The following is a 27703-nucleotide window of genomic DNA, read 5'->3' as shown; positions in this document are numbered from 1 at the left end:
CCCACAATCAAATTTCACTCAACATCTGCAAAACATTCCCAACAGGCCTGAAATGTACATTAGCCTGGGGAAATCTACACGACTGGCTCACCCCACTAGTTTTAGTTTTGTTCTAAAGTTTCAGTGTATCGTTTTCTATCAGCCTGTAAGAGGGGGCAGAACACTTCTAACAAAGCTGCCTGCTCCACTTAAATCCCTCTGTTTTCGCCCAAGTAAACCATAAATCATCCATGGTTCATTATGACAGTTCCGGCTATGGTCCACCACATTACTTTCAGAAAACATTACAGTTATATGTCCAGATATCCCAGATCCTAAAATTGCTATTTGGTTTTATTCGTTGTGTCTCTCCTCAGTGCTTCAGTTGATCCAATCATTGTTTTAATCTGGGTTGGAAAAGTGAGTGAGTGATTGAGTGTCTGTGAAGCCAATTCAAATTTTTGTTGTCATATTCTCAGAGGCAGCGCTGCTCCGGGGACACAAATCATCTTGGTTTTATGGTTGTTTTATGTCTTGTTCTACACTCTTCTGCACTTCTACTGTCATTCTTTTCAGTGTGTAGAGCAAATACTCCAATGTCCATTTTTAGACAGTGAACTGCTCTTGATTGTTTAAAAGTGAGTGTAACCTCCTGATAAAGGCTGGCGCACTAAACTGTTAAATTAGAATCAATCATGTGCCTTGTATGAGAAATGCATGTGTGCCATATTTTGTGCAATTCAGCCTGAGGGGAGCAGTGTAATGACAATTCAAAAAACATAGCTATTATATCACATGTTATAAATCATGTTGGTATAAAACCTTACGAACTAATTCAGGTGTCCAAGTTTTAAAATCAACATTTAAAACCACTATTATGACCATTTGTTTTTTGACCAATTTTCCAGCAAATTCAGTAAACCATCTGTATAAATGCATCTCACCATTTTCACCAGCTATAAACCGCACAGTCAATTCATGACAGTGAGCCAATAAATTTCAGATGGGCCGATAACATAGTGTAAATGGCCACAACTCTTTAACCATTTCACCCATTTCTCACAAAACCTGACACACACATTTGCGAGGGGGTACTAAATGTAGAGCCACACTGCCGGTAGAGAGCTGGGCTATTGCTACCATTAATTTTCTTTTAGGGGTAAACCCAACTTCATCAAGGGCATGGCAGGTTGGCAGGCAGCAGCACAGCAGACAGAACAGTGAACTGTCATCTGGTAGGGATGGAAAATAGCTGTGTGATACATGTGATCACACCAGGGATGTGTCATATTATTATAAATAAATGTAAATATTTCCCCATTATTTTACTTCTGAATTAAAGCTACAGTAACATGCAGTAAGTGAACTAATCTGGTTAAACTGAAAAGCCAAACTGTAACAACAATACAAGCTTGTAGTAAAACTGCAGAGATTTATGATGATGGATCCCACCACATGCAACAACCTATTGTGGTAGACATTAGTGGCGCCTGACAGCCTTGCCACATTCAGCCTTTCTGAATCATATGCCAAACAAAGCATTTCCACATTCTTTCACAGGGGGTGCCATAAAGCTTATTTACAAATTCACTAAATGGTTTTGGGGCAAAACTGGAGGAAGTGGACATGGCCTATTACAGCATATAATACACAACTTCTCCTAGATATCCATTGCTTTCATATTGCTATTCAGTGGGTTGTACTATTTACAGAGGAAAATATAGCAAATGCTACAGCCTAGAAGCGGGTTGCCAACCATTATTAGATATACATAAAGCCATCAGGATGAACGGTTAATGTTTCCCTCGCATGTCTATGGAAAGGCAGACAGGAAGTAGTATGTAGTGCTGTAGCACCGAGGGTGTTGCTAAAGATTTCCCATAAAAAGGAGCACATTGTTTATTTGCTTAACCTCTGGTAGCTCTGCAGTTATTCCCCGTCTCTCCACAGAGCGGATTACTTTGTTTTAATCCAGCTCAGAATGCCCCCGCACAGCACGCGATAGTCCTTCGTCATCATAACAGGCCAGGTATCGACACACGGGCCCCTGTTTACCTCCATAGGGCAGAAGGATTAGGAGCACAAGCTTTGATGTCAGATTCACAGACAGTAGTGGAGCAAAGCTAAAGCCTCTCAGGGTTATTATGATATCCAAGTCCATTTCTTTACCAGACATTATGAAGCAATGGGAGACTCGGGAAAGAGAAGAAAAGGAAAAATTTGGAGGACCAACTGCAGTAGACTCTTTGATCTTATATTATAATTTTATTCATTTAACATTTTATTTATTTATGTTTTGCTGCTCATTTGTACTGAAGGGATAACTTATAAATTCTCTCTGGTGTGTTTATAAGAGTCCACCAGGAGCTTTTATGTTAAGAAATGTCCGTTCTGTCAACTAAACAGCTAATGAGTAATACTGCTGTCTCACTCACTATTAGTACTTCAGTAAATACTGTTCCATTATTTATAATCTGCTGTTGCAGTCAGATTTAATCTGCCTATTGTCTTTATTATTGCTCAGAGGAACTACAAAGGTTCGTTGCTGTACTGGTAGTAGGTTTTACAGCAGCACTACCACTGAGGGTCAGTGTTTTTTGATTATCTCTTTATTTCCCACTTGGCCTGCGGCAGAGGCAACTCCATCCTCTCAGCTCGTGGTTTTGGAGTCTGTAAACACGACCAGTGTGTTTCCCTATTGACATAATCAGGCTGAGTGGTGCTGATGCACTGACATTTGCAGTAATAGGAGACTGATAATCCTCACACAATTGCTTCTCCACTTTTGCACCATAGGGGAGGCCATGGGGGACACACTGTGCTTCTGCAGAAAATCTGCTGCTTACCAAGTGACCGTGAACATGATAGCCTAGCCCTCACTCTTTAACTCTTATTACCCTGTGGAAAATGGGAGTCCTGCAGGATCAAACTGTCTGTGCTGACTTGGTGAATGGGGAACAGAGGGCCCGGCAGAAATAAAAGCAGCAAGAGCTCTCTCAAGTGGTAAAAAAGAAAACTTCTCTCTGCTCAGCAATCAAGGAGCTTTTTTAATCCTCATGGATTTTTATCATCCAGGCAAATAACTATACTGTCTAAGGTTTTTAATTGCCTTTTTAAACCCTTGCAGTAATTTGTCCAGATCAGATTTTCTTCTCACAGCTAAATTAAGTCTTGGGATGGCCACAGAATACAGAATTGTAGCAGCAGTGCAGCAGTAGATGTTTAAATTAGATACTTAAAACCTGCAGCATTAGTCAAGCAGGTGTCATTAAGGCATATAATTTACTTGCAAGATGAGTCTCTTAAGTCTCAAATTTACATATACACTGTGCAACAACTTCAGTTTTTTTAAATCACTAAGTATTTTTAAATTGGATGAAGGAAATAGTTTTACCACACGTGCCAACTTGTTGAGCATTTTTACAGCTGTGTATAAACTCACATCTCAGTCCTTGGCCGTGACCCAAACTTAGGAAATAGGCTTAACATACTGTATGATTCGGCTATTGGCGCCCAGGATTACAGATGTCGTTCTAGCAAGAAATACAATCTAGAGCTGAAATGATCAAACAATTAGTTGATTCATTAGCAGAGAACAGAAAAGTTTTCATAATTAATGTGAGTCATCTGCTTTTCTCGGTTTTTATGCAATTGTCAGTTGAATAGCTTTAGGTTTTACATTAACTGAGGACCCTCTTGTAACAAACTCTGTGTTTCAGCCACTAAACTTCAACATCAGATCTGCCTCGTCGTTTCAAAAGTCCCAAAAGCCTGTACCTCCATGAGCTCTCTCTTGTTCCAGATCACTGCTGCCAGTAATTGCAAACAACTGAAAAAGGCTTTGAGCTGGAACCATTTTCATCTCTGTGACTCACTTACCCACATAAACTGGACATACTTGCGGTTACTTTCTAAGCCAAAGAAAACTATAACAAGCCAGTGTTTCCATGTTCGATTGTATTGTTGTGATCAATCTTGTCTTTATTCATATAACTTACTTTGGCTGCTATCGTTTTCCCACTGTGCCGTTCACCAACACTGTTATCCGCTCTTTGTTACTTGCAACAACACCTCTTGCTGTGGAGTTCCCTTAAGAGATAACACTCTTCATTTCACCACTGTAACTTAACTATCTGTTGTATGCACTGATGTTCTTCTGATTGTGCAATATTTTTCCTGCCATCTCTTTTAAATTTTTACAAATTTTTTGTGCCAGCCTTACAAAAACACCCGTTTGCCAGACTATGATTGAAAATCATAATTTGTTTCTAAATCACATGCCTAACTTAAGACAAAATCAGGCCTGAGTGTGCATACACCACAATATCACATACTATGTCTTGACATGAATCTAGATATGTAATGCACAGATTATCTCGTCACTGTAATAAAACACTATGGTTTGAACCACAGATTAACTGTATACTGTCACTTACTCCAGAGATTTGCTGTGTGTAGAATCAAAACACTACAATTTCTGCACCAGAAATACCCAACTGTTTTGGTTTCTGATCAATCAATGCAATATCTATTTGAGGCCCCTCATCACAGAATGAGATGTGAGCAGTTTAACCAGAGGGATTTTTCCTCCTCAAATGGTTGCATCTGAATAATTTTTGAGGCCTGAAGAGATAAAGCTATTCAATACTTCAAAGAGAGAAGAATCAAAATCAGAAAAATGTTCACTGTACAATTTAATCATTTACCATATCTACCCTGTCTCTTAAAATTGTTTCTATACAACTAAATACTTTTGTCTATTATATCTACTGTGTGTTGTTAAAGATGTACAGTGTTTACTAGTAAAGTATTATGGTTTGCACTAAAGGTCTATATATAAATCACTGTTTAAACTGCTTAAATGTAATTCCAATGTACATATAGACATTACACACCATTACAAGCTAAATGATGCAATCGTCACACCATAGGCCTACATAATGCATAAGTACAAAATGGCTGCCGAAAAACCTGTAGTGACAACCATCATATGCAGCAGGAGAAAAGCACACCACATCTTGAACAGTGCTACTTTCATCATAGTATCTGAACACATGCAACAGTCTGTCAAAGACCACACTTTAAGAAAAGAATGTCACACAGAGATGAACACATAATAGAAAATTGTGTTCATAATAAGAATCCCAAACTGTGCAGCCTGTCCGAACAATAAACCTTCCCACCAACATCCAATCATCAAAGTGTGTCACACTATTTGCAGTCATGGAGTACATGTCTTACCTTTAGAAGGGCTTCTTCTATATTAAGTCATCGAAGTGTGTCAACCTCCAGGGCAGCAGTAACAGCAGAAGGCAGGTTTTGGGTTGGGCAGGTTCATCTGGATGTCTCCTGTGTCTCTCCTGTAACAGGATCCGGTTATAAAACTTATTGTATTCTGATGCAAAAAAAATGTACAAGCAAAGCAGTAGGTCACCAGTAAGACTGCATAGTTTCCATCCAAGACCAACACATTTGTCTTTATTTATGTTATTTATTTTCCTTATTTTGAAAGGCTGCAATGAATAGCAGTTTCCTGGACTTGCTCAGTAATGGTACCACATTGTTGAGAACATGACACTATTGAAATCCTGTCGATCACCAAACTGAAAATGGTCGTTGCACATTTTATCTGTAGTTTCCCTACCAATTCCTACCATTTCTGTCTGCAGCTAGCTGCTGCCAGCCATGTTTCTCCAGCTGGATGTTGGAGAATATCCTCATCAAGAAGACTTATGTAAATGTAGTAATATCATACTTTAAAATACTCCATTACTCCATTATGAAAATGGTAGTTAAGTACATATTATCAGCAAACTGTACTTAAAATATCTCACTCATGTGAGTGTAGTATTATATATCATGGCATGGGATTATTTCTAATGATAAATCCATGTGTAAGTAGTATTTAACTGCTGTAGTTGGTCAACATAGAGCAAATTTTACTGATATCCTGGTATAAGGTGCAATATAATCATATGTTATGTATGTAAAATCTTAATATTAAAAGTGATTAGTAGCTATATCTGTCTAATAAATGTAGTGGAGTAATAAGAACAATATTTTCCTCACAGTAAAGTAGAAGTATGTAGCATGAAATGGAAAGTTCAAGTACCTCACATTATACAAGTGTCCTGCTTGCTTGAGGGCTAAACCACCAGCTGGCTAATTAGCTAGTCAACGAGCTAGGCTAACAAGCCAGGTATGATAAATGCAGACACATGTACCAGCTAATTAGTGCTAACAGATAAATAACACAAAACTAGAATTCCGCTCACATCAAAAAGCAGGAGCACAGACTTCTTTACGGTTGGGTAGTCAGTCATTTGCACAGCAAGCCATGTTTTGTGTCCGATATTTGTATAAAAAATTCTCCAAAAGGCACCAACATGACAAACGCGGCTGAGAGGTCTCAGTCACTCCAATTTGCTGTGAAGCCTAGCAAACAGCTACCGGCTGGACACGGGTTGGCTAGCGACCTCTGACAGCACCCACCTGTGGCCACACCCTGAATGATGCATAACTTTAAGCCTTAATAAAATGTAAACGGGTTAGTTATTTAAAGATTCACCCTGTGCACAGCTGCCATGACGGGGGGAATTAACTGTAGGCAGTAAAAAACATTGTTTTCTTTTGGCAGCAGCATTGTGCTCACTACTGCTAACTGTGGCCTCAAATTGTACTGCAACAACACTATGGAAGCAGTATATTCGCCTCTGTAATCTACAATAACTGGGCTTCCCATGAAGACTGACTTATATCAATCTTCCTGGTAAAACTAACACGTTATTGGGGTTTTCTGTCTATAATTTCTGCTAAATGGGTATCTACCACTGACTAAACCTCTAGTATGAACTGCGTGCAACTATGCTTCAATTTACATGATGTCATTAATCCCTATGTTCTAACAATAATAAGGTTGTCTTGCCATAATAGATAAAGGGAAAACACAAGAGAGTAAGAGACACGTCAATCGGAGGTCTAATTAGTTAACAGTAATGGAAAACACCTGTGTGAGTTGTGTTATAGTCCCCTATGAAGTCCCCAGTCATAGTCATTTCATGCATTATTATAGATTAAACTACTAAACAGTATAATGCTGTAAATTGTAACAGTTTTTACGAGGCAGATTCAATTAATTTAATGGAAGAGATGGTGGTATTTAAGGCTTACAGACAGGTAGGCTACAGGAATAAGTTAATGGAACAAAAGAGGTCACAGGGTGGTAAGAACAACAGCTGCAACATACAGAACGAGACAACAGTCATACAAAAGAGTCGGGGAGGGCAGCTGGCATATAAACTGTGAGCTGATTGGGGAATAGGAAACAGGTGAGGTAGGTTTGGGAGACAGGGCTGGGTGATTAGGGAATGAGAAACAGCTGAGTAGGTGGGTGTGGGGAGTTGGGTGACTGAGACAGAGAGGGAAGCCCGAGGACATCTGGTGGGCAGATGGAGAGTGGCAGGAGACAGTGGCAAAAATACAGAGGGATGAGACAGGAGTCGTGACAGTAGTTACTGTAGTTACAATTTGCTCTGTATATAACATTTACTATTGATATTAAAATGCTGTTTATACTTCCAATGCATCAGAAGTAACAAATCAATAATGCATAAAATTATACTGCACTCTGTATAATGCTACTTTAACTTTACTTTTAATTTACTTTTACTTTACTGATACTATTTTTTTATGTGTGTGTGTGTGTGTGTGTATTTTGAGAGTATGGTGTTGCTACTTTTACTTGAGTAAAGCATCTGAATACTTCCGCCACTGTATTTTTTTTAGTATTCAATAACTATAAATCTCATAAGGTTAGGGCAGCATAGTAAAAATGTTATCATCACTTTGCACTGAGCAGAAATCATCAGATAGTGTAGCTCTGATAACATTTTCACTCTGTCTCTCCTCTTGCCATTATACCAGCAGCTCTGCAGCATGCACTTCTACATGGTCGGAATTTTTGAGTTAATGAAATACAGATGTGGGCCAGCGCAGGCAAATCTCAAAGTCCACCTCTGCTTCCACCCCCTTCTATGATTGGCTGCTAGAAATGGCAGAAGTAAGGGGAGGAAGAATTCTCCACCCAGCTGTAATTTAGGTGTCATGGTTTTCCTTTTTTTGCCATCTTTCTCTGCTTTCTTTACAGAAAACCGTAAGATGGCCTCAGCACATGACAGAGCTGTACTCCAGGCTATATTCAACCCCACCACCCCCTTTGGAGACATCCCTGGCCTGAACCAAGAGGAGGAATTAATTGATGATGGTGAGCGTGAGCTCCTGACTTGATGTGTCTCTACATATCATGTCACGGCTTTTTATGTTTATCATTTCATAGCATATTGAATTTATTTGAACGCATTCCATTCCTAGACTAAAAAAACATGACATTTTAATCCAAGTTGAGTTCTGGGTGACAGTTCTGTGTTTTCCTTGCCACGGTACCTGTCAATTGAGTTTGAGTGGTTTTCAACCTGTTTATCTCCCCCTGCCAGACAGTGGCTTTGACACAGAGTTGCTGAAGCAAGTGAAAGAGTTGGAGATGTGGGGTGTCTCGGCAGCAGAGGCTGGGGATTTGCAAGCTGCACTTCAACTGTTCAGCCAGGCAATCCAGATCCTGCCTCAGCGAGCCTCAGCCTATAACAACCGGGCACAGGCCCTGCGGCTGCAGGGGAACACAGCAGGTACATGCCACAAATTCAGTAATAACTCTTTCCATAGATACCGTAGTGCAAGGCCAGCATGACACCATATCAGAACTTTGTCTAACTGATGCACTTTGTCAACAGTGTTACTGTACAGACTCTTAGTTAGCCTTGTGTTAGCGTATTTTACCTGCTGTCTGTCACAAGGTTGTAGGCTTTAATACAGAATGTACAGAATCATCTCAAAGTTTAAGCATTCCTTGTGTCTGCTTCTTTTCATTTACTCCTTTGATATTTAGGAAATAAACATGAAATAATAGCTTTTACAGTATTTTATATATTCATAATATAATTTCATTGCAAAAATAGTAAATGCAATGGATTACAGTTAATGCTTATATTACAAGCATTCTAATTTTTATTACTTGGATTACCTCTTTGAAGTGGGTGAGTATTGCTGTGGTGTTTTCATGCTCACTCCCAGGAGATCACTCTGTCAATCACACCACGTATTCAATACTGTAACATCTTTTTTACTTGCATTGTCTGATTCTAAAATTGAAGTTTCTATCTTTAGGTGATGCCTTTCAATTTGTCTGTAACCTGGTGCCAGTTGTTTTTCTTCCAGACTGACAAGATCTTCAGAGTATTCTCAACAAAACAGCAGCATGTCTATTTAGAATGACATGCAGTAAATGTGACATGAACTGCACATAGGCTGAATAGTGGCAGGATAGTATTGTGATCCTGCATTCATCTGAAAATGCCATTGTTTATTTATGAAAATAGTACAGGTATTTAGATTACTGTTGTACTTTTTGGATGAATGAAAAACGCCAGGCTGTCAGGTTATATTCAGTTTTGATAAGTGTGAGGATTACCATATATTTCTTAAACATTTGACAGCATAATTTGCACTATTTGGGGGCAAATTAATTTCAAGAAAAATCAGCTACATTACTCTGAATGAATATTGCAATAGATTGACTTTAAGGCCAGATGAATTAGCCTATAAAACATAACATATTAAAAATCAGCTTTCCAGACATGTGTGTGCCTCACAGAGCTCTTCTCTCCTCTCAGGAGCCCTGGAGGACCTGGACCAAGCCGTCTCTCTGAGCGGCAGCACTGGACGAACCGCCTGCCAGGCACTGGTGCAAAGAGGGCTTTTACGTAGATTAGCATGTCAGAATGATGGAGCCAGAGAAGACTTTGAGAAAGCAGCTGCACTTGGAAGTGAATTTGCTCGACAGCAGGCTGTGGTTCTTAATCCATATGCTGCCCTGTGCAACAAAATGCTCTCGGAGGTGATCAACAAACTACGTAACCCTGAGGCGTCTGGGATGCAGTAGTTAATGTCAACAAATTTGTCTCATGTACAACTTTTCTGTTATGAAGTCATTGTTTAATAAAAGAACATTTGTAGCTTTTAATGTCCCTTTTAATCTGAGTCTGAGTCTGCTGCTGTAAAATGAATTAGGCCAGATGCAAGTCAGATTTATTACACAGTATATAATGTCAATGACACACATACATCACAGTCCTCTCATTCTCCATAACAAAGATAGTCTAAATAAAGAAACAAAGTTCTTAGTGTCTCCTCACAAAGCATGCACTGCTCTATTTAATCAAATATGCCATATAGGACACGTGATATCATGTTCAGCATTCAAATGCCAAACTTGTTTCATGAGGTGACATCATTCCACACAGAAGAGGCACTTCAGCTTTTATCCAGTAGATGTCAGTCTCGTCATATTGAAAAACAGTCAACATCAGCAATATCTAATAAAACTTTTTTTTTTTAAACAATGCCAATAATGAAATAAGAAAGAGAAATAATAACGAAATGCAAATTACTTGATTCAGAGTACGATACAGAAACTCTAAAACTCACATTAAGTGTCCTCTGAGGGATTATTCAAATTTAATTTTCTCTCAATACTCTTAAAAGCACTACATAAATAAATCAACCTTGAAGCATTTTTCCTACTCACAGGCAACATGATTTATGGAGATGTTCCAAAAAAAAAGAAAAAAAACATCTTCACATATACAGTATCTGTCTGCAGGGGTTCAGCACAAAACAATCTCTGAATTCCCATCTGTTTCCATACAGTGGCTGTATATGTAGAGGCTTTATGCACTTTGCAGTATTGTGGGTGCATACATATCACATCTGAGTGATTCCTCACATGGCATTGCTCATGTTGTGGTCTGCCCACTGAGCTCTGGGGCCATGAGCATTATCTCTTATGCTTTACTTCCCCATGTTTGTCTCTGACCTCTCCCAGGCAGGCTAAGACCACTGGCTCAGTGCGTTCCTCTCTCTGGTAGAAGGAGCAGGTTTTCAGGTGATCGGACATGGAGGGAGCATTGCTGAAGCTCCATCTGTCCACAGAGGAAAACAAAGAGCTGAACTCCCAAGCCTGTAAAACACAGAGACAGAGCTGAAGTAGGTGTAGGAGGCATCTATCAGCTGTATTGCAGCTGTATGTCCATGAGGATAAATGTTTTTTAATATCCATGGAATCTAGATCACAGAGTATTTTTATCACATGTCAGCGCATGATGTTATTTCTGTATTCGTCCATCATAAATTTATACAAATTATGCCCTTCATTGGGGAGCAAATACCCAGCTGTCACCCACACATTCTTATCAATCCTGTGTTTCCATGAATGATCACATATCTGACTTGTTATGGTAGCACTGTGTTTACTGGCAGCGAAGGCCATTCCACATCACCGACATCATCGACACGCTCTCTGTCCCATGATCACTGCAGTACAGAAATAGTAATTGTGAAAGTACACAATAACACATTTATACCGTATTTATCCTTTATGCACATTTACTATTCCAGCAGAGAGGTAATGTTCAAATATTTGACAGCAGAATATCTGAAAAACTAATGAAAATACTTAGTTAATTAGTGGAAAATTAATCAAATAGCACAAGAAAAACTTGGTCTTGTTTACAAATTCTTTTAGATAAGATTGATTGACATATACTGCCACTACTTAATGCAGTTGCAATTAAAATTTGATGACGTGCACTCATCTACAGTAACTCAAGGAATCCTGCACATTTGATGGCGTTTCATGTATACATGTTCAGCAAAATTACAAATTTAAATGGTCATAGCTCTGTGGTCATTAGTTAGTTTCAACCTCATTTCTCATAAATCCAGACAGGATTTAGATCATCTCCAAACACTGAGGCAGCTGCAGGAGCATCTGCAAGGCTCAGACTACTAAACCAGCGGGCGTTCTCATGGCCTACTGGTCTAAGCCAGACGGTCCAAGGTCTAGCTTAGTGGTCTGATGTAAACAAAGCACTCCTGGTTTAAGTCTAGCTGTTGCAAAGTATAAAAAACATAATATTGAATGATTGCTTTTGTATCACTCTCTGTTCTTAACATATGTCTTTGCATAGCTGACCTTTCATACATTGTCACTTGGTCTTTTGTATTGTTTAATTGAGTGTTTTATGTTGTATTGTCCTGCTGAAACTTGTAACAGTGACATTCTGGAAAGAGGTTGCTAAACATGGGTGTAGTGCTGTGCTGTTTCAGTACAGGAGTTCACCAATGTCGCATATGTTTCTAATTTTCTAAGGTTATGTAACCACTGTTCTTACAGTGGTAAGTTTACATACATTAGTCAGCTACAACTGACCACATGATCAAATGTTAGACTGACTCTATGAATAGTTTATGATGTCATCATGTTGCAACTCATTTAATTACAAAAACACCTGCTTACAGTAATACTGCCATTGAGGATTATGTCCATATTGTCTTAATATCGTGTTACATCTTGTAATCAGTCCGTGAAGACCATATGCACAGCCACACAATTGAAATAGAAATATGGTTATATTCATCGAGCCTCACCACACACAACATACAAAACCAAAAGACAGGTTTATAGCTTCACACATCATTAGCACAGTCCTTGTTAGTTTTCTTTGCAGTGTAGTGAACTGTATGGACATAATTCACCACAATTGGTAGTTTGCTGTGCTGTATGTTCTCTACACAAAGTTATTCTGTGTTCTCTTTGGTGTTAGGTCAGTGAATAGGGTGACAGAAAGAAGGCTGTTCAGGGTGAAGGACTTATTTTGGGGTTTGGGGGCAACTCCATGTTTTTCCAGCTTCTGTTGGTTTAATAAAAAGTCGCACACATTCCTGCAACAAGAGAAAGAAATTGTCTGCCACTATTTTCCTGCAATTTCTGCATTCACTTCAGTTACAGAAAACACAACTATGGTTTGTTTGGTTTCGACATTTGTTTATTGCTATGTTTTGACACTGCACTACATATTTTTCATTGTTCTGTCATTATCAGTTTTCTAATGGACTGATCAGCCAGTGTATGCCTCATTTTAGTTGGTCATTTAGTTGAAATAATGTCTTGTTTTGTCAGTGCTATGTTTTGAATTAAGAATACTATTTGGTTTACCTCTATTAATGGCCCACTTGTTTACTAAATTTGCTTATTTTCATTCATTTGTATTTTCATCATTCCCAGTGGGTAGGGGAGATCCTAACCATCTGCCTAATGAAATTGCCAGGAAGATTGTTTCAACTTATCCTCTGTCATTCCGAGATGTTACTGAGGATCAAGTAGTGGTTATGACTCTTGTACAAGGCAGCTGCAGAGCAGAGTTGACAGTCTGAGGTGAGGGGAAAACCTCCCTTGACCTAAAAAAGACAGGCATCCAGCACAAGTGAGGGAGAAGAACTACCTTCCAAGACAATGAGAACAGATACATATGGCTGTTTAAATTAGCAACCAAAGTGACTGCCACCAGGTGAAACCGTAGAGACTCAGAAACATACACAAAAAGAATTGAAGAACACGCACAAAAACAGAAGCAAGGACACCAAAACAATAAAGAAGAGAAAATGGTGGAAACTTTCTGCACTCAAAGAAACATCATAATGAGTGGAATGGAAACTCCTGTTCTGGTGAGAGAGTGGTCATATCTGTTTCACTCACTGGTACAGATGTTGGCTGAGGATCTGTGTCAAGTAAATGTGGAAGAGTCGTTTCATAGCCCATGAGAAGAAGAGCAAAATAGGGGACATCCTATAGCAGGCAAATCCCCAAAGCAAAGCATCAAGGTATTGATCTTCCCAGATCCCGCACCATCCATCGTTGTGTCTGGTACGTTTTATGTGTGAATGTAGCACTACGTTCAAATGCGCCTTTGATAAATCCAGACAAGGGGACCAAAGAGGAGAGGAATGAATCTAAAAATCTGCACTTCATCAGTCTCAAGGTTCTTTCATTGATCACAAACATTACAGACTTTGAATGGAGAGAGAGGAAGGCATCACTCATGCACACACAGTCGCTCTTTTTCAACACAGTTATACACAAGTATAACCAAATGTGTTCCACAAACCATTTGTAGTTGAATTGGTCAATAAATAAAATTTGTTGGATAGTTTGTATGCTAATTTGTATTGTTTAAATGTTCAAATGCTCTATTGCAGATTCATTCTGCTATACATTTTATTTTTATTGTATACCGTAGAAGAAAATCAACATGTGAGACATATAAATGATGCTTAGCTCAGCTGTCTAGTTACCAGACCATTGGCACCAAAGTCAGAGAAGAAAGCAGCATTTCCTTTTTCCAAGCATCCTCAGATGGCCTCACATGCAGCTGCTTTTTGATAAAGTAAAAAGTAGTAAATTTCCGGTGGCTGCTCCAGTGGGAACCAATTAACTGTTCCCAACATGGCTATGATTTAGTTTGTAATATTGCTAGAGAGTCTGGAGAGTGTTTACAATACAGCAGCTGTCATGCTGTATGAATGGCTGAAATTTTCCAATGACAGTTTGCAGAATGTTGCCAGATAGTAAAGGGGAACCGATATAGAAGTTTGGCCTAGTGTTTTCTTTCCCTTCCCTGAGTACAAGGTTCAGATCAAAGGAATATATGACTTGGATTGGCAGTGGTCATTCAGTAAAATAAATACTTAAAGTTTTATGATAGAAATTCAAGAAATTTGTGCAAAACGATACATTTTATTTTATGATAGAAATAAAACATGAAAATCTAAACGATAAATAAATAAATAAAAGGATACTTGCTTTCTTTCGACATCTCCAGGAGCTCCCCCCATGGGAATATGTCTTTTTCTCCCACTTGAGGGAGACCATCCCTCTCTCCTGCAACAACATGGCACACACCTCTCTCATCAGATGGGAGACCTGGGACAGCTGAGATAATGTAGAACTGTCAAGGTAACCAGCAATGTGCTGAAGAATCTCCAGGGGCAGCCTGCTCAGCGGATCCAGATTATGTGCACCATTTCTCTGAGGTCTGGAGGTTTTTACACCTTCACAGAGGGGTGAAGGGACTTGGGGCCGGAGGACAAAGGCGCTGGCATCTTGGGAGAATTTAATTGTAGCTTGTTGGCCTGCGGGCTGTAGCCTTGTCTGGGTGAAAGTACATCCGAGGTATGCTAAGGGGCAGCGCTGTTGTAACCAGCCGCTCAGAGAGGCCTGTATGTCAGAGTGCACATTCCTGAAATGAGAGCGGTACTCATCACGGCGAAAGAAGTGGCCACACATGTAGCTGAAGGCTGAACTTGTTTTGTTATGCCTCCTGGTGACAGACTCTGCTTCAACATGTACATAAAGACCGGGAGGTTTGTCTGCTATGACATCGGCAAGGGATGCATCTGTTTTGAACGGAGCAGAGCAAAAGTTGTACGTTTGCGTTCCTATATCTACATAAAGGCCATCGATCCCCACACTCTCTGAGATTAAATGTCCTTTCAGCTCCTTTTCCAGGGAGCACAGGAGCGTGGAGTGAACCTCATCACACTTTGGAAGGTCCTCGACTGACAAGCCCAAATCTGCAGTGTCTACACTCTGGTGTACGGTCTTGGCTTTCTGTGTAGGGTCCTTCAGGTGACTGCGCTTTGCTCGATAGCTGGTAGGAACGTTGAATGAGCGGACAGTTTTAACCTCGATGGGCTCCAGATTCCCATAAACAAAATCCTTTTCTCTCGGGGTGCAGGCTGCAAGTTGGCCAAAGTTAATCAACATTGCCCCATGGTGCACCAGATACATGTTATAGTCTGCAATGTTGACTTCTTTGCCTAACCTCTCAAGGACCCCATCTTGCCATGGCGCAAGGCCAGTTGCACCGTTCATGCTCGAAGCAGCAGCAGCAGCAGCAGCAACAGCGTTCTCTTGGTTCAGGTGTGAGTTTCTTGTCTCTCCCTGACAGTTTAATGATTCTTTCCCCTCCTTTTCTTTTCCCTTTTCTTCCTTCTTATTTAGGTTTTTGACAGTTTGCTTGCATCCCCCCATCTCTTTTGCAAATATTTTCTCCCAGGAGCTGTAGTTCTGAATGCTCTCCACATCCCTGCTCTTTGCCAATACATCCCCCTCCTCTTGACCAAGTTCTTTTTCCTCCATTCTTGTACAGCTATTTTCTGTAAATTCACCATAATCTAAAGAACAAGCCGCTTCCTCTGCAGGCCAGTTGACCCCAGCAATGATATCCTGGAGAGCAGGGTCCTCCATCATCAGCTCAGGAAAAATGTTTTTCATTTTTATGGATCGAAACAGCAGCTCTTGGTCCCTGAGAGCCATAGCAACATCAAGGTGCAGCTCAGTTTGAGGGCTTTCTGAAACATTTCTGTAGAAGGTCAGATCACTCTCAGAAACAGGCCAGCGGTTCCACTCCTGAGAGCAGCAGACCACGCTGGCCGGACAGACCTCCAGGTGTTTGGCCAGCCTGTGGCGCAGCATGGTGAGGGGACAGCCGTAGTTGACATTGAGGCAGGGGACCGTCTCATTCGGACAGAGGAGCTGGTGCTCCTCTTGCTTACACATATGGAGTGTGGCGCCACAGTTTTTACGACACTTGATGACCATGCATGACACAGAGATCCGCACCGGGACCTGACAGTGGACATTGTAACATTTGTCACAGTGCTCATGATGCCCCACTGACGTCTTTCTGCTCTTCATCTTCAGAGAAAAAAAATGATTTAAAAAAATAGTGGGGAGGTTAGTTACATGTTTTGCATACTGTTACTAATTAAAAGCTAAAAGTTATGTGACAATCTCTCTCGTATATGCTGATTTCAAACAGTGAAAACAAATACATTTATCATTGTAGTTTACCAGCAGAAAAACATGATAATCTGAGAAGAGTTTAATGTAGGAAACATCATTTGCATTTGCATCATTGCATTGCATTGCATTTTTGAACTGTATGTAGAAACTAATTACTTAGAAATGAAGCTACCACCATGAAATATATTGTTATTATACAAGTCAGATGAACTTTAGAAAGGAATCAAAAGAAAAACAATACAGGGAATTGTAAGGTATATCCTGCAATCTACACTTTGAGTGCATAAACAATAACGGTTGATTTAAATTAAAACAGTATAGTTATACAGTAGATTAAGAAAAATAAATACATTATCTTTTATGTACAATGAGGAATTCTTCAGCTCAACAAAAAAAGTGTCTGAAAACACAAAGAAATCCAGGTTTTAGTGAATAAAGTCAACAACAGGAACAATAACAGTAAAAATTCTCACCCTTTGTTCCTCTGTGCCTGTCACCTTGTATTTGCTCGCACCTCTGAATAACCTCTGCACTGTGTCTGGACATTATAAATAGACACAACAGAGGGGCAGACAGGCCAGTGGGACGGGGCACCATTGTCACACAGCCATTAAGAGGCAAGGTCACGTTACAGCCTCCACCACTGCTCCACTTTGAGAGGGTGGTGATAATAACAGGTAATCCAAGTTCTCAACAGTTTAACTACCGTATGTTCAAAACCATCAGAATCCTAAAGCGTGCAACACGTTGTCTTTACATACATTACACTGTCAGCTTTTGTATTCTATTTCTGTCAATTGCATGTTGTTTACATTTCCAAAATTATAACAACATTTGAAAATAATAATTGATTGATCAAAATAAAAGCACTTTCTAAAATATCTTTTCACAGATGGGTTTCTCTGATCATCACATTTGTTTCTAGAGGTATGAAATTATTAATTATAGGTAATCAATTCTTTTAGTTTTATTATATACAGTGCTCCAGTGTTTGATTATTTCTAGTGTTATACTGTGGACTTCTTTGTCTTGATCAGTGTCCTCCACTAGATGTCAGTCACACGCTTTCAAAAACTCAAACATTTTCTCCAGCAGCTCTCTGTGCTGTCAGAGAAATTTCACAACATGGATTAGATAAATTCTTTTGGGTCACAATGTAAGATCAAAAAAGGGTATTTTTCATGATGTTTTTAAATTCATCTCAGGTGTCTCCAGTTTATCATGACCCAGTCTGAACTGAAAATTGAGACAGTTTTAGGACCCCTGTGTAATTTTTTTAAGGGAATTAGAGGGAAACAGTTTCATCAGATGATGTTTTGGTTCAACATAGGAACTGGTGTATTGTCAACACCTTGTATCATTTATGGAGGTTTTAGTGAAATAGCTGCCTCTTTTAATGAAATCACCATCCAGTGGTATCAGAACATTATTCTCTGCAGCTCTACAACAGCAATAGTTTGATTGTACCTGATAATGGCTCATTATTTGTCGACTCCTACAATGTGTGGTGCTGATGTCAAACTACAAAATTATATATAGAAAACTGCACACATTTCAGACTGTGTTGTTTGTCATTCATGTCATGGTGCCTCTTTCATTCGTTTGCAGAAAATACAGTGCTGTGCAACATAATGGGGCATTGATCCAGTGTAACTAGCTTTAACTAATTACACTCATTTACATTAAGGCTGGCAGAACTATCACCCCGTTCATTCCACCACCTCAACCTGCAAACACCTCCTGACACCTATTTTCTACCCTGTTTAAAATGTGCTGGATCCACAAACTGCAGCTGGAAGTCTTCGTGCAAGGTTTTTTTTTGTTGTTGTTTTTTTTCCACCTGGCACAGATTACAATGAACAGCTTATCAGATGCAACTGCTTTGCTCTCTATAGGCTCTGCAATCAGCGTACATTTCATCAAGAGAGAGACAGAGAGGGAGAGTGAGCGAGACTTCAGTGTAGAAAAAAATACTTTCTATTTCAGTGTCTTGTTGCTATACAACAGCAGCACAGCTGAGGCCGGAGAGTTCTATTGTTGGGGTTTGATCAGTCAAATACAGTTTTTTTTTAAAGTGCTTTAAAGCAGGTAGACAAATGGATTAGGTCTGTAAAACTCCTGCTACATGTATTAATATCATTTTCAATGAACTCTAGTTTGATGAAAAGTTGAAACTTTATTCATGCACACTATTGGACTGCAATGTCCCAGACAGACCATGTACTGTAATTTGAGTTTTAAATTCAAATTACATAATCTGTACTATCAGCCAGTGAAACTGCAATTGAGGATAATATCTGGAATCCTGATCAACTGTTCTAGTATTATTGAGTATAGTGGGTGTCCTCAGCCATATAAACATGCCAGTTTTAAAGGAGCAGTTCAGCATTTTGGGAAATATGCTTATTTACTTTCTGGTTGAGACATTAGGCAAGGCCAGTTTATTTATATAGCACCATTCAGACACAAGGGAATTCAAAGTGCTTTACAGAGGCACAGGAATACATTAAAATAGAACATTAAGATGATATTAAAACAATAAAAACTAATTTGAATAAATAAAAATAAAAATTTTTAAATACATAAGATCAGTTAGGAAACTTAAGACACCATTTTAAAGGAGTGCTGTAGTGATATAAGACATTAACTACAAGCAAATGCACAAGATTAAAAAGATATTATGTATGTGACTTATTGCTAAGATGCAGCAAACAGTGAGCTGACAGTTTCAGCAGATCTCAGGTGTTCAGGAAGCTTGTTCCACAGGTGGGGAACATAGAAACTAAACGCTGCTTCACCTTACTTGGTTCTGATACTGGGAACACTGAGTAAACCTGTCCCAGACAGTATTAGGAGTCGGGGTGCTTTGTATTGTACAAGTCGACCAGAGATGTTTCTAGGCCCAAGACCATTTAGTGCTTCATAGACGCGTACTAGGATTTTAAAATCTATCCTCCACTTTCTTGGTGTTAGTGAGACGAGAAGATTGACACAGCTCTCACATATTTCCAAACATAAGGTTATTGCCAGCAGCTGGTTAGCTTAGCGTAGCATACAGACTGGAAACAGGGGGAAAACAGCTAGCCCACCTCTGTCCAGAACTAACAAAATCCACCGACCAGCACCTTTAAAGCTCATTAATCGACACATTATCTTTTTATAATGATTATTACTTTCACAAATATGCAAAATTTGTCATAAATGACTATTATATGACCAAAAAAAATGAAATTCTGACTTTTTCCCAAACTTTCAAAGATGTTTCTCCCATGGAAAAGAGTCATTTTAAAGTTTTACTAACAGATTGCAAAGTAACAAGATGTTTAGCAGAACATGGACGTCTCATTTAATAAAATTCATCGCAACACTCAGCTTGATCTCTTATGCAACCTGGCAGCTCAAAAAGGGGATAATTACAGCTTGTCCATTTTCTGTAGCGCGGATTTGAACAATTCTGAGGCTACAGGTTAATGATTCATGCAAGCTCCATATCATTTAACTCTAATTTAATGTTCTGAAATGTGACTGGACAGCTTTAGATGGCGGAGAGAAAAAAAAGTCAAACTTGATTAATATTCAAGGAATTCAAAAGCTGTCAGCACACAGCAGGACTGATGAAAACATCACTGGTTTCAGGTTTTATATTGAAGGATTTCCTGTCTCCACCAACACACCAGTGACAGTGTATCCTTACATGGTCTACAGAGATTTCTATAAATCTCACCCAATTCTCTAAGACTTCCTTCTTATTGCCATTCCTCTTAAAGATTGCCCCCATTTTGGGACTTTCATCTATTTTATTATACCTGGTAAAACATACAGTAGATTCAGGAAGTATTCAGACGCCATCACTTTTTCTTCTGTTACAGCCTTATAAAAGCCTTTCCCCTCATCAATCTACACTCAATATCCCATAATGACAATGCGAAAACAGAAGTTTAGAAACTTTTGCAAATTTATCAAGAAGGAAACACTGAGATATGACATTGACATAAGCATTCAGACCCTTTACGAGCACACACCACTGGGACAACACTGAGAAAATGTGCTACTGCTGAATTTCCAAATCGTGTTGGTTCTGTGTTTATTGCAGAGCTCAGCCCAGCAGAGGCCTATAAATAAGATGCAGACGACTATGGAAACGTCTAATGAAAATGAAAATGTAATAACTCAAAGCTGAGGTACTGTCTGAGTTTGAAACTAAAGGAAGCATGCTTATCACAACTGATTTTTGCCTTTTGATTTTGGCTCATTCCAAAAACACATCAATTCCATTAAAATATTAATAGACTTACAATAGGCCCTCACCATCCCTTAAAGATAATTTCAAGGTCATAACACCACATTATGTTGTTATGATGAACATGTTGCTTATTTACACATCCAGCAGTTACGGAAAAACATTATCATTAATTTGGAGCCATGATTGTGTCCGTCTGATTAATTACACGTAATATCCCTTCTCCTTTAGCTCTGTTTTTAGTCTTGAGGGAAATATATCCTCTTTAGCAGCTAAATGCTCCACTATGTTCCTCAGCTATAGCCTGTCTGCTGTTTGGTGCTGAGCAGGTGGGTGTACATTGGGTTTTTAAAGTGTTTTCACTGAAAACAGCTTCATGAAGCAGCCAAAAACATCCTGCCAAAAATCATCCGGCCAAAAACAACGCTAAAATGAACCAAAACAGTTGTGGCTGGACAGCTGAACAATGAGCTGAAACTCACTATGAAGCTGTGAAGCCAAGGTGAGCTGCAGAGGCGAATGGTAATTCTCTGTAGGTTCATTACTACTGACCCCTTTCACATTGTCATATTGTTTTCACACTGTCATTTGATTCATTGCTATCGTAAAAATGTTGATTATAGCTGCTTTAAAGCATGTGTATTAATCAATATGAAATGCTGTTTCACGCGTGGTAAAACCACTTGTGCCGTTTTTGTAATGGCTTGTTCTTCTCAAGAAAGTATTTTTTTACTGAGTGGACAAAGGTCTGCTCACCTCATTAAAACCATAAACCATCTCCATCATCCTGAGGCGCTAAAGTGTCTTTAACCTGACACTGCAAATTACCGCACAGCTATAGGATACATTTAATGCTATGTGCCTTTGGGTGAGTATTGTACTACGAGCCCCCTCTGGACGACATATTGTAGCACACAGTACATGGTCAGCCAAAAATAGGAGAGAAAATGCAGATAACCCAACTCCACACCCAGTTTTCACTTCCTCATTATGCAGCCTCCCTCCTCCCTTCCCACTTAATTAAGAGGGTGACATACACGTTTTCTTTTAAATCCCTTTGCAGTCCAACTCTCAAGCCTCTTCTCTGACCTGACTGAGTAAAAACGAGACGGTTTGCTAACCCTGGCCGATGAACATGCAAATGTTTATGGGCATATCAATTTAGCTTCCAGCCTTTCTGCACCCAATATTCTTCCATTAATTACAAAGACTAATTAAAAGTACCTTGTAATGAAGTCTGTGTAGGTTCCCCCCAGGGCAGGGTACTTTGTGTCATTTTGCATCATTAATTGAGAATATGCTGAAGAATGACAAAATCTCAAAAGTTGCAAATGAGACATTTCACTCCACTTGTTTTAATAATGGTGGGTGCTAATAAATGCTAAGAGAAGGAGGATATATAGGGGAAGTTTGCAACACCAAGTCATTTCATGCCCGATATACAGCCATTATAAATGATGGATCATATAATATTTATGAAAGTAGTAAAACAGCTTGTTGTAGACAGGTCAAAAGTGCACAAAAGATATTCATCAGTTATGTCTTGTCACTGCAGGAGGAACTTTTATACAGTTTGAATAATGACTAGATCCAGGGCATCTTTTTTTTACCTGTGTTACCATGTAATTCTCTACAGACATATGAAAAAAAGGCCCTCACATTTTTATGCCTCCACACCGGCCACAGCCAGAGCCAAAGGCGTATTGTTTTCAGGTTATCCGTCCATCCGTCCGTACGTCCATCCATATGTATATGCATCCCATTCTCCTGGACACAATATCTCAGTAATGCCTGGAAAGAACATTCACTTGGACTCAAGGATGAACGGATTTGATTTGATGATGGTGGACAAAGGTCAAAGTTCAAGGTCATGGTGACGTCATGTTCTTGTGAATGCAATATATCAGGAACACTCATTGGAAATGTCATTACTTCTGGCACACTGTGACCTCACAAAACACATTTTGGCCATAACTCACAAATTCCTACACTAATTATGACACAACTTAACTCAAATGTCTAATAGGATAAAATGAAGTGATAACATTTTATATCCAAATAGTCAAAGGTAAACTTCACTGTGACATCATAATGTTCTGCAAAAACAATTCTGGCCATTATTCAATGCTGTAGGTAAAGAAGGGGAGATTGTGACCATACTTCCTGCAACCTAGCTGGTTGGTGGAGGCATACAACCAGCTGAGTTGCACTTGGGCAACTCAATTTGGTCTCTAACTCCTGATAAAGTGTCTAAGTCTTTAGCTGCTTGTTAGCAAGTTGCTAACTTTGTCAAAGTTTATCAGAGCATGTTTGCTGGAAATGATTGCCTGCACAGGGTTGAGTGGTGTGACTCATAATCTGATGCTGATGCTCTAAATCCAATGAGCTAAAAGGGGATAAAAAATTGTGTAATTCTCTTTAGTTTTTTCACTATGAACAGCCCTTACATATTCTCCTCCTTGAACATATTATCATTTGTTTAAAATTGTTTGATAATGTAGTTTTAAAGATAAACGCCCAATGAGTATTTTGTACGGTAAATTCCTGCATCACAGTCAAAGTCAGGATGTGGCCTTGGCATTTTTAGAATCTAAGTCTGAGGTTTGCAGAAAGGTCCACTTTCACACTTGTATTTGGTGATCATGATGTGTGTTGTGGCATTATTTGTTATACACAAATTATGATCAAAGGGGTTAGGATTACTGAGTGGAGAATTGACAGCACATGTCTGTCTGACTGTCTGTCTCTCTGTCTGTTTACTGTAAATGACAGCTAGACTAAGAAGAAAACAAATACAAAAAAATATGCTGAGTGTGACAATATTACTTGGTCAAGCATCTCCTGAGCTTTGGTGGTGTGTAGAAAAGTATCTGTACACCAATCATTTTTACTTATTTTCTCTCAGTTTCTCCGGCTTGTATGTACTGCATAATTTTATCTGGGAAACACAGACAGAAACACAGCAGAATGTCATGCAACAGACATTGATAAAGATAATTTCTTCTCAGGTGGTGCAGCTAAAATAGTCTCTGTGTGTTTCTGCTGTTGTGGGGCTGAGTGATAAGGAGCAGACACTGATAAGAGACCTCAGCGGAACCGCAGGATGTCACTCCCACCGCTAACCTTGTACTTTCCCAACAAGTTTAGCAAGGCACCTCAGAGGTGGGTGTGTGCGTATTTTCTTTATTTCTTTACATTTGCAGGGTCTGAAAAATGGGAGCCCACTGTACTTGTGGGGTCTGTGGTACTTTGTGGGGACCAAAATGCTGGACTTCACGAGTTTAAAGGTTTGAGGGTTAAGACTTGGTTCAAGGGTTTGAGTTAGGATCAGGTTTAGCGTTAGAAGGGTTGAGGCGATGCATTTAGCTGTAATAGTTAAGGTTAGGGTAAGGGGCCAGGGAATGCATTAATGGTGGGTCAGTGGTGGGTCCCCACAAAGATAGCTGAATAAATGTGTGTGTGTGGGTTAGGGTTAGTATGTTTTGTAGTTAGTAGTGTTTTGTGTATGTTTTGATGTGATCATACTGGAAGCACAAAAATACGTATATTGCGTTTGCAGCATCCTTTGTCATATGCAGAGCTTATGCATATGCATTACATTGCAAGGGTTTTGTGTTATTTTGTCCCCCACCATTAACTCCAGTGCACAACACATTACAAGAAAAGATGATAACAGCACAAACTATGCTTCGAAATTACCATAAAGTAAGCACATCTCTGTGAAAGCGTATTAACAACAACTGAATATGATAAGCTTCACAAGTGTAGTATTCAGGGCTATCTGTTGGAACATATTTTAAAGGTGTTCATGTTATCTCCTTTTAACACAACTACCTATGTTAGCTTTACAAGCCCAAAAGGACCAGACAGTAATTCAGAAAGAAGAAAGCAGGGACAGATGAATCGATTGCAAAGGAGTTCCTTAAACACCTGTAATGGATGACTAATGATATTGATTCATTAGAAATACAGGACTAATAGCTCCACTGGAGCTCCACTAAATTAGAAAAAGTGATGGACAGCAACAGCTTATAGTGCGCCAGCAGCCAAAACAAGCTCTTTATCTACACTTGTACTCACACGTGCAACCCCTGCATTAAAACTTACTCAGCATCTCGATCGAAAGAAATTCTTCCGAGCTGGTGAGTTCTGCGCTTATTTAATCAATGACGTCGTGACCTATAAAATATATGCGGACTATGTATCATGGGGAGTTCAGCAAATTCTGTAAAAAAAAAACGAAAAGACCTTTGGCATACAGACAATCACTCCTTTTCAACTCAAAAAGTCCACAGTCAGGATATTCTCGACTGAGCCACATGGATCAGAAATGTATGAAATGCCCTGCTGTGCTGTTCTCCAATTACTGCCACTGATGTTTACCCCTGAATTGGCCCAGACTCTCACAGCATGCCCTCTTGGTCTCAGTCTCACACAACTGCTGCCTACAGCTCCTCTCCAAACGGGGGCGTGACTCAGCTACACAACTCCAGGGGAACTGCCACTCTCATGCTCCATTAGTCCCTGCGTCCCCAGTGGATGAAGAAAAATGTATTCACTACTGGGATGCTGCTGCCACAGACATCTAAATAGCAACCATTCGTCCTTTCCGCTGCGTCCTCATTGCTTCGTATGACCTCATGACTGGAAGCATGCTCATGGTTAAATCATTGGAGGGGAAAGTAAGTTTATAATCACAGCATGTGAAGATCAGGAGGTTGACAGTGATTGTTTTAGCCTGAAATTGCACTGAAAGATGAAGCTCAGGTTATTTCATGCAAACATAAGTGGCTTAAAAGGCGCACCAATTCTGCAGCATGTCAGGCTGATTTTTTTTTTTTTTTTTTTGCAACAAAGCAGCACAGTGACTTTCAGACAAGGTTTTCGAAGATTTACTGCGGGAGGTAGGAGGATGGCATAAGGTATCAGTGACTATGTAGATGTAGAAGTGGCCGCGTAAAGCGGGTGGATTTGCCATGACTAAATCCAGAGGGAAATCATGGATTTGTCTCTGTCAGACAGCCAACCCTGTAGCTCTAAATGGGATGAATCACAGAGCAAATGCTCAGGTCACTGCTGCAGTATTGATTACCAATGGAAGATGTCTCATTCTCTTTCTCAAGTCTCACTCTTCAGCCCTGAGACACACAGGCACACAACTAAATTATACTTTGCTCTGAGTTTGATATCATTTGCACTGCATGTTGGAAATGTTTATGCACAAGCTGCAAAAAACTTATCCAGCCAATAGTACGTATACTCGACGTGGCAATTGCTTCAAACCCATTTCCACTTTACAGTGTAAGTGTTTTGCAATGGGCGTTTGTTGAACATATAGTATCATTCATTGCTCAGACATTAAATTTGAAAGCTTCGTGTGGTGTTTATTGAAGTCCTGACCCCGTCCTCTTCTCATTAAATTGATTCATGGATTCAATAAATGGGGCACAGGCGGCAGGTGTGCATGTCGGTGTGCACACAAGGCTCACAGGCATCCATCACAGTGATCAGGTACAGTATCTTTAGCTGCATCTCCATGCAGCACTCTCACAAGACCTCTGCAGATGTTGCTGGCTTTCAGCCCAGCCTGACCCAAGGCTAGTCTGAATGCAGACGCATATACACGCACGCATGTGCGCGCGTGCACGCACACACACACACACACACACACACACACTTACAGGATGTTTACACAAAGATACAGACATACACAAAGATGCAAAAGCACACACCCCAAAAAACAGACACACGTGTCCTCACCCGGCCAAAGCTTCAGTTTCATTATACTAACTGTATGTCATTCAGGCTAAATGCCAAATGAGGTTAAACTGTCTTCTGGAAAGCAATCATTCATGTTCCACTGGACATTAAGAGCCTGATCCAAGGCCTCACGACTAAAAATAGAAACTGCGATTGAAGAGGTTTCAGTCTTCAGTATACTGATGCCAGTGGGTTTTTTATGTTTGGTGAAGCTATCAAAGGTTAGCTCACATCTCGTATACAGTATGTGTGGACAACAAACAGCCTGAAGCTAAATGCCACCTGATATAATCACAACATTTATAGTGAGTCTATCTGTATTTGTAAAGCTGGAAGATTTTATCTCAATAATAATAAAGAAAAGTTGATATTGTCTCTTAATTCTGCTATTCTATTTCTGGTACAACAAAAGATGTATAATACATATATCGAAGACAATTGATTGTAAAATCTTATTTTCAAATGGAGAATTGACAATAATACAAATAATGATAATAATAATAGTAATGATCATTAAATTAATAAGGATGACCTGTCTATTTGAAGAACCATGCTACATGAAAACATTACGATCACAACATGAACAAATGATAAATGAATAAATTGTAATGTTAAATCTCTTTGTATAATACAGCGTTTGGCCATGGTCTGGGATTGCACACTGAAAACATTCAGCAGTGAGGAGTTTAATGACCTGCAGCAATTCTCCCTGAACTTCTAATATAACTGACTGACTCACAAAAACATTGTATGAAAACTTTGCCTGTTTTCTGGCTCATTAGTTTTTCAAAATTAAAACTTCGTGCCAGTGGATTCTGTCCGTCTGAGTCATACCTGAGAAAATCAATCAAATCCCAGAGTTGATACACGATTTATGTTATGCAATGGTGCCAGTTAAGACAAGCCTTATTAACAGTCATCCAAGTGATTTTACAGCCCCCAGTAGAAAAGGATTATTTGAAGAAACT

At 39.5% G+C, this 27703-nt stretch overlaps 2 protein-coding genes across 2 annotated transcripts; one reads left to right on the top strand and one right to left on the bottom strand.

Moving 5' to 3' along the window:
- Positions 1 to 8031: 8031 nt before the first annotated feature.
- On the top strand, positions 8032 to 10054 carry ttc36 (tetratricopeptide repeat domain 36). Its single transcript, XM_022761512.1, has 3 exons — positions 8032 to 8242; positions 8472 to 8660; positions 9705 to 10054. The coding sequence occupies exons 1-3, from the start codon at positions 8083 to 8085 to the stop codon at positions 9971 to 9973; spliced, it is 618 nt and encodes a 205-aa protein (XP_022617233.1). The 5' UTR covers positions 8032 to 8082; the 3' UTR covers positions 9974 to 10054.
- Positions 10055 to 10107: 53 nt separating this feature from the next.
- Positions 10108 to 17297, bottom strand: fbxo40 (F-box protein 40). Its single transcript, XM_022761511.1, has 3 exons — positions 17209 to 17297; positions 14732 to 16627; positions 10108 to 11050 (listed from the first exon to the last, which is right to left on the bottom strand). Exons 2-3 carry the CDS (start codon positions 16625 to 16627, stop codon positions 10868 to 10870), a joined length of 2079 nt encoding a protein of 692 aa, XP_022617232.1. The 5' UTR covers positions 17209 to 17297; the 3' UTR covers positions 10108 to 10867.
- Between the last annotated feature and the right edge of the window lie 10406 nt (positions 17298 to 27703).

This window comes from Seriola dumerili, unplaced genomic scaffold, assembly GCF_002260705.1.
Source record: "Seriola dumerili isolate Sdu_G_001 unplaced genomic scaffold, Sdu_1.0 BDQW01000413.1, whole genome shotgun sequence".
Taxonomy (NCBI): Eukaryota; Metazoa; Chordata; class Actinopteri; order Carangiformes; family Carangidae; genus Seriola; species Seriola dumerili.
Note: the sequence above shows the minus strand (reverse complement) of the source record. Positions and strands in the feature narration are given on the sequence as shown.

Excerpts from the sequence above, each read along its gene's own strand:
- fbxo40 (XM_022761511.1), bottom strand. The coding sequence starts at position 16,627 with ATGAAGAGCAGAAAGACGTCAGTGGGGCATCATGAGCACTGTGACAAA. Across the intron at positions 11,051-14,731 it reads CCTGGAGATGTCGAAAGAAA|GCTTGGGAGTTCAGCTCTTT; the intron begins GCAAGTATCCTT and ends TGTGTTTTACAG.
- ttc36 (XM_022761512.1), top strand. The coding sequence starts at position 8,083 with ATGGTTTTCCTTTTTTTGCCATCTTTCTCTGCTTTCTTTACAGAAAAC. Across the intron at positions 8,243-8,471 it reads GGAGGAATTAATTGATGATG|ACAGTGGCTTTGACACAGAG; the intron begins GTGAGCGTGAGC and ends TCCCCCTGCCAG. Across the intron at positions 8,661-9,704 it reads GCTGCAGGGGAACACAGCAG|GAGCCCTGGAGGACCTGGAC; the intron begins GTACATGCCACA and ends CTCTCCTCTCAG.